General features: G+C 37.1%; 1 protein-coding gene across 1 annotated transcript; it reads left to right on the forward strand.

Moving 5' to 3' along the window:
* Positions 1-765: 765 nt before the first annotated feature.
* On the forward strand, positions 766-2,597 carry LOC148176469 (acyl-CoA Delta-9 desaturase-like). The gene is made up of 5 exons (XM_088035114.1): positions 766-1,027; positions 1,079-1,209; positions 1,814-2,019; positions 2,067-2,249; positions 2,372-2,597. The coding sequence occupies exons 1-5, from the start codon at positions 808-810 to the stop codon at positions 2,595-2,597; spliced, it is 966 nt and encodes a 321-aa protein (XP_087891240.1). The 5' UTR covers positions 766-807.
* Positions 2,598-7,527: the final 4,930 nt, after the last annotated feature.

Genomic DNA, 7,527 nt, shown 5'->3' on the forward strand with positions numbered 1-7,527 from the left:
ATGCCGATCCTTTCTGTTATTTGCTGCTTTTTGACATTACAATAACGGCATTCTATTATTTGACACCATGTACCTAGATTTTATTAACTTTTATTGCTTATTTTTTTTCAATTTTGATAATTTTTTAAAAAATATTTTTGGTAAAAGTATATCATATTGCACATTTCTGAATCAAAAAAATTAATATTTTCCAAATTATGAAAAAAAAAATATGGGTTCCAATTTAAAATAAGAAAGTTGAGTATCGCCCAAAAGAAACTAAGACATTTAGAAAAATTTTAAAATCATCAGTTTATAGTAAATTAAAAACCATTTAAATTGTTTTTTAAATTTTTGAAATCGGTTTATAAATAAAAATTCTGCAACGCCTGCCGTTTTAAAAAAATCACCCTGTATAAGAGTTCAAATAAAATCACTCCTGTTGCGTTTTTTTGTAGACTTTGTGTTTTATTGTCTTATCACATCTGCATGGTATCAACATTGCTTTCATTTAAACATTTAAAAAGTACCGAACCAGAAAAATTTACATGTACTTCTTTTGTCTTGTAAATGATGAAATACTAAAATGCATAACGGAACAAGATTAATAGGTCTTTGTCCTTATAAAATTCATTATAAAAGAAAATATATTTAAATTTAAACGCTGTGTCATTTTTTAAATTAGATGGAATAAGCGCATGTGCATTTTGGGGAAGAAATGTAGTATATAACATTTTGGAAGTCTTGCACAATTTTGAAGTGACCAAGTGAACAAGTTGTTACAAAATTCTGGAATTTAATAAAATAAATATTTTCAGATTGTATACAATGCCCCCTTACAGTGGCAGATCGTCCAATCTAGCCGGACTACTGTCTCCACAAATCCAAAAAAATACTGAAGTTGACATCAGTTATAGGTCACTTTGGGGGTATTTTAAAACGCCACTAATTTGGACCAACATCACTGCAATCTCTTTAATACATTTTATATCATTGTATGGTTTTCTTACTTTTCCATATCTCCATAAATGGAAACTATTTGTTTGGGGTAATTCGTCGAAAAAAACTAGTTTTTGTTTAATTTTCAGGTTTTTTTTAGGTGCGTTAGGTCTTTTTATAGGTGGTTGGGGGGTGACAACAGGAGCTCATAGGCTTTGGACCCACAGATCATACAAAGCTAGATTGCCGTTGCGAATTCTTTTATCAATTTTCTATACAACAGCAGGACAGGTATGAGATCGATTTTGTGAATTTAAAGAATAGTTATTTGTGTACCAAGGCCAAAAAGTGTTTCTTTTTTGGCCGAGCCTTTTTTTAATGGCCGAGGCGATAGCCGAAGCCAGAAAGAAGGCGAGGGCAAAATGGCACTTTTTAAATTTACTAGTTAATTAATTTTTACTTATGATTTATTGATTTAATCATTTATAACAACTGAATAATTGGAAATATTTATGAATCCTTTAGAAAAGTTCATATTTTTTTAATTTACATTTGCAGTTTCGGCAAGTGTAACATCACAATTTGTATGAATTAGGTTTGATGTGCTTTTTGATGTTGTTGCAGCAGCACTGCTATCCATGTTCATTTGCAATAATTCAACACGTCTTTGTTGCACTTTACAGCAATTTGTCGATTTGATTTTACCCAAATAATTATAAAATTGAGGGTAATATCGGTATCTTGATGTAATATGCAAAACTATGGATAGATGGCGCCACCATAGATCGGCCGAAAATGTTTGCGGCCAGAAAAGACTCACTTTTAGGCCGCTTTTAAGGCCAAAAAATTTCATTTTAAGTTTAAGTCGCCTAAAAAAGTTGTTTTTTTTTTACAGTACAGTTTGTATTATTGGGTCCGAGACCATCGGGTCCACCACAAATTCGGCGAAACGGACGCTGATCCCCACAATATAAATCGAGGATTCTTTTTTGCTCACGTCGGGTGGTTCATGATGAAAAGACACCCAGAAGTACTCAAAAAGGGGCGCCAAATTGACTGTAGCGATATTCTTGCAGATCCAGTTGCAGCTTTTTTTATTAAGTACGTCTAGTGCATCCAAACCATTTCATTCCAAATTTTATTTTCAGGTTTCATTATCCTCTAGTGTTGGTATTCTGCTTTATTTTGCCAACAATGGTGCCATATTTTTTCTGGAACGAAACACTTTATTGGTGCGTTTTGAGTACCATTGCAAGATACGTTGTTACTCTGAATTGTAGTTGGTCGGTGAATAGCTTTGCGCACATGTATGGAAACAAACCGTACAATAAGTGAGTAAAAATTAGAAAAAAAAAACAGTTGGTAGCACTGTCTTTAGTTAAACATGTTAAGGTTGCCAACAAAACAACTAGAACCGTACTTTTTAACCGCGTGATAATTTTGGTTTTTTCAGGAACATCAAATCTACTGAAAATCCAGTAGTTACCTTCTTTTCGATGGGTGAAGGTTGGCACAATTACCATCACACTTTTCCCTGGGACTATAGAGCGGTTGAATTAGGGAACTACAGAGCGAATGGTGCCACTTTATTCATAGATTTATGTGCGAAATTGGGATTGGCATACGATTTGAAGACTCCATCGAAGGAATTAGTGCAGAAAACTGTTTCGACATTTTAACAATCTGTAAAATTTATTTTGTTTTAACAAACAACATAGGACATTGCGTTTTATTAAGACTGAACATACATATTTTATGTTTGAGTTAGTTGAATTATAATGACATTCATATTTCAACAAGTGGAAATATGACTCCCCAAGTTTGAGCATCATACATCGTAAAAAAGTTTCAAAAATATGCCATAATTTTGTGTGCTAATTTGTGCTGCAATTTTTAAATTCTGTGCTCTTCTCGCTTTTGAGTTATTCTAGAAACAGAAATGATGCTCAAACTTGACGTCTTAAAATTTTGTGCTAATTCTGTGCTAATTTGTGCTGTAATTTTTAAAATCTGTGCTTTTTTGATTTTTGAGTTATTACCAAAACAAAAATGATGTTCAAACTTGACACTGAGCATCATGAGTCACAAAAATTGATCAAATTTGTCTTATAATTTTGTGCTAATTCTGTGCTAATTTGTGCTTCAACTTTTAAGTTAAGTGCTCTTTCCGTTTTTGAGTTATTTCAAAAAACGTACAAAAATTGTAGGCAACCCAAAATACAGATTTCAACGAATTTTCTTTAAAGAAGCGCCAAGTTTCAGCATCATGCATTACGAATCAGCTTGAATAAAATGCCATAATTTTGTGCTAATTCTCTGCTGATTGATTGTGCAATTTCCAAGTTCTGTGCTCTTTTCAATTTCAAGTTATTTCAAAGAATATACAGGGCATAGACGGCAACTCAATATAAATATTTTAACGGATTCTTTTTGAAGAAGCCTCAAGTTTGAACAATCGCAAAGCAGAATTATTGATACGTCTTATTTTTGTGCAAATTAGTGATGCAACTTTCAAATTTTGTGTCTTTTTGAAGTTCGAGTTATTTGAAAGGACGTATGTATGTAAAGATGCGTTCAATTAATATTGTACATTACAAATTAGAATATTGTTCAAAGAAAAATCGTAAAAATCTGTGGCAACCTCTAGGATAGGTGGTCTTGACCTGAACAATATCAAAAATGTCAATAGTCTTTTCTCAGATTTAGATTGTACATGATTACTATTACTAATATAGTTTATCCGTGTCGCAGTTTGATTTAATCCCTACCACCAAAACTGGTGACCCCGACGTGATTAATTGTTTGGTGGAAAGGATAAAATCATAGACAATATCCGCATCGGTACAAGAAAGTGACGCGAGTGAAGAGTTCCGCCCATCATGCCCGATACACCACCACCAACAGGACCAAATCAACAAACGACGACAGTTGCATCTATCGCACTACCTCCATTTTGGGGAAATACCCCCGAGATCTGGTTCCACTTAGCCGAGGCAAATTTCGACTTAGCCAACCCTAAAATTACGAGAGAAGACACGAAATTCCAACACCTGTTAAAAGTTCTCCCGCAGGAGATCGCGCAAGAAGTGTTTGATGTCATTAAAACCCCTGACCCGACACGACCATACACAAATTTAAAAGAAACAATAATAAACAGGACCTCATTGTCGGAAACTCAAAAACTGAAACAACTTTTGTCCGGACTGGAACTGGGCAGCAGAAAGCCATCTCAATTACTCAGGCATATGAGGAATTTAGTGGGTGATAGACAGTTCGTCAACGATGGTGTACTGCGCGAACTATTTCTGCAGCAGATGCCGTTGCAGTTACAACCAACTCTGGTATCTTTAACCCAATATGCCCTCGAACAAGTGGCAGACATCGCCGACAAGGTTTTGGAAACAACGCCGACCATCGTAACAACGCCAGCAACAGCAGCGCCATTTAACTGGCAGAAGCCAACGACAATGGCAGATGAGGGATATACAACCCACTATGACGTTCCACCCCGACCCCCAGCCATGGCACCATCTACCTTTCATGCAACCAACTGGGCAGCACCACCACATGTTTCGGGAAACGTAACTAACGAACTATTGCTCACGTTACTAAGAAAAATTGATACCTTAGAGACCCGAGTGCAGTCACTACAAGAAGACATACGTACCCATTTTCGAAACAACTATCACAATAGACCAAGAAGCTCTAGCAGAGGACGAAAGAATACTAACATCTGTTTCTTCCATGCTAAATTCGGCGACAACGCTAGGAAATGCCAACACCCGTGTTCATATCAAAAAAACGACCACAGAACGCAGGAGTAAACGCTACTTCTGCAACATACCCAAAGAACTTTAGGTTGTAACATACGTGTGTGACCGTGTTTCAAAAATCAAATTCTTAGTTGACACTGGATCGGACATGAGTGTGCTTCCTGCTAAATTCAAAGACAATACAACAATTATAGGCCAACGATTCAAATTACAATCAGCCAGTGGTTCTAACATTACGGTTTATGGTGAAAAGACAATTACGCTAGATATCGGTTTGAGAAGAAAATTTCAATGGACGTTTATCATTGCCGACGTAACAGATCCTATAATTGGTGCAGATTTTCTCCAACACTTTCAGATCTTAGTCGACATCTACAACAAGAAGTTGATCGACACAAAGACATCTTTACAAGTTCAGTGCCCAATAAAGAACGCTCCGCATACGGGCATCCGCGCCGTTTTCAGCAACAATCCACAATTCCAAGATTTATTGAAGGAATTCCCAAATGTTATGAAATCCTCCAGTGTCGTACAAGAGACTAAGCATAACATTTTGCATCATATTGAAACGAAAGGCCCACCGGTTCATTTCAAACCAAGACGTTTGCCACCAGACAAACTAAAAATCGCTAAACAAGAGTTCCAAGAAATGTTAAAAAATGGTATAATTCGACCATCGTCATCACCTTGGGCAAGTCCACTTCACTTAGTGCCGAAGAAAAGCGGCTCGTGGCGACCCTGCGGTGATTTCCGCGCTCTGAACGCACAGACAATTCCAGATAGATATCCGATCCCACATATTCAAGACTTCAGCCATACGCTCAGAGGAACAACAATATTTTCATCTTTGGACCTTGTTAAAGCATATCATCAAATTCCAGTTTATCAAGACGATATACCCAAAACTGCAATCACCACCCCATTTGATTCATTCGAATTCCTGAGAACTCCATTTGGTCTTCGCAACGCAGCGCAATCTTTCCAAAGATTTATGGACCAAGTTTTATAAGGGCTAGATTTTGTCTATACTTACATCGACGACGTACTAATTGCCTCCAAATCAACAGAGCAACATGTCCAGCATATCAGAACGGTTTTGCAACGTTTCAATGAACACGGCATAATACTAAATCCGAATAAGTGTATTTTCGGCATGCCAGAGATTCAATTTCTTGGAGTAAAGGTTTCCGCAACGGGTATTGAACCACTACCAGAAAAAGTAAAGATCATCAGAGAAACACCTTTTCCTCAAACCTCCAAGCAGTTACAACGTTTTTTGGGTATGGTAAATTATTATAGAAGGTGGTTACCGAAAGCTGCAGAGACACAGAAGCCCTTGAACAGTCTGTTAAATGGATGCACCAGGAAAAACGTGAAAATCACACCGCGTGAAGATGCCATAACAGCATTTCAGAAATGTAAAGAAGATCTTGCCAACGCAGCAATCCTTTCGTACCCAAAACCACACTGCAAACTAAGCATCGCAACCGACGCCTCTGATAACAGCATTGGAGGAGTTCTTCAACAAACAGAAGAAAATGCATACAAACCAATTGCTTTTTACACGAGAAAATTGTCAGCATCAGAGAGAAAATACAGTACATATGATAGAGAACTACTAGCAATTCACCAAACGATAGTTCATTTCCGTCATTTCCTCGAAGGCAGAACATTCACAATTTTTTCAGATCATAAGCCTTTAATTTTCGCGTTTAAAAAAAATCCAGATAAATGCACACCAAGACAAAGCAGAGAACTCGATTACATCTCACAATTCTCAACAGACATACAACACATTAAAGGCGAAGAAAACTGTCCCGCTGATTACTTATCCCGAATTGAGTGCATCAACACCACTGACTTCGACACGAAACATTTAGCTACAGCACAACAGAACGACATAGAACTCGAGGAACTCAAACTAAATAGCAAATTCAACTTCGAACAAACTACCACAGATCAGGAAGATATTTTAACATATGAGATAACTAACGGCAGAAGACTGTATATACCAAAGAGTTGCAGAAGAAATGTGTTCAATCTCACTCACAACAACGCGCATCCAGGTGTAAAAAACACAGTCACCTTGGTTAAGAAGAAGTTTTTCTGGCCAAATATGAAGAAAGACGCTGCAAATTGGACAAAAACTTGCCTTCAATGTCAAAAAGCGAAAATCAACAAACACACAAGAACACCAATCGGAACATTTAATACTCCTGATGCACGATTCACGCACATACATATTGATATCGTTGGACCACTATCACTATCCGACGATTTTAAGTACCTTTTGACGATAATTGATAGATTTTCAAGATGGCCTGAAGCCATTCCGATCAAGAACATTACGGCAGAAACCTGTGCCAAGACATTGGTAACAAATTGGATTTCAAGGTTTGGTGTACCAGTACAAATTACTACCGACAGAGGAACCCAATTTGAGTCCGCTCTACTTACACAGCTACGAAACCTGATGGGCATCAGCAGAATTAGAACTACAGCATTCCATCCTCATGCAAATGGTATGGTAGAGAGATTCCACAGGAGACTTAAAACATCCCTCAGATGTCACAATTCTAACTGGACCGAAGCTTTGCCTCTCATATTGCTGGCAATCAGAAATGAAGTAAAAGTAGATATCGAAGTCACAGCTTCCGAAATGGTATACGGAACAACGCTACGACTTCCTGCAGACCTAGTTGAAATGCCAACTACAATAAACACCACCATCGATCCATTAAGTTTCGCCTCCAGAATAAAGGAACATATGAGCCGAATACAATATTACAGAGCAAAACATCACGGTGAACACAAAGTCTACGTACCACCCGATTTG

This window comes from Gnatocerus cornutus, chromosome 4 (assembly GCF_029298725.1).
Source record: "Gnatocerus cornutus isolate USDA-ARS CGAHR chromosome 4, icGnaCorn1.1, whole genome shotgun sequence".
Taxonomy (NCBI): Eukaryota; Metazoa; Arthropoda; class Insecta; order Coleoptera; family Tenebrionidae; genus Gnatocerus; species Gnatocerus cornutus.

Coding starts and splice junctions, on each gene's coding strand:
- LOC148176469 (XM_088035114.1), top strand. CDS start 808: ATGCCCCCTTACAGTGGCAGATCGTCCAATCTAGCCGGACTACTGTCT. Junction 1,028..1,078: donor ATGGAAACTATTTGTTTGGG/GTAATTCGTCGA, acceptor GGTTTTTTTTAG/GTGCGTTAGGTCTTTTTATA. Junction 2,250..2,371: donor GGAAACAAACCGTACAATAA/GTGAGTAAAAAT, acceptor TGGTTTTTTCAG/GAACATCAAATCTACTGAAA.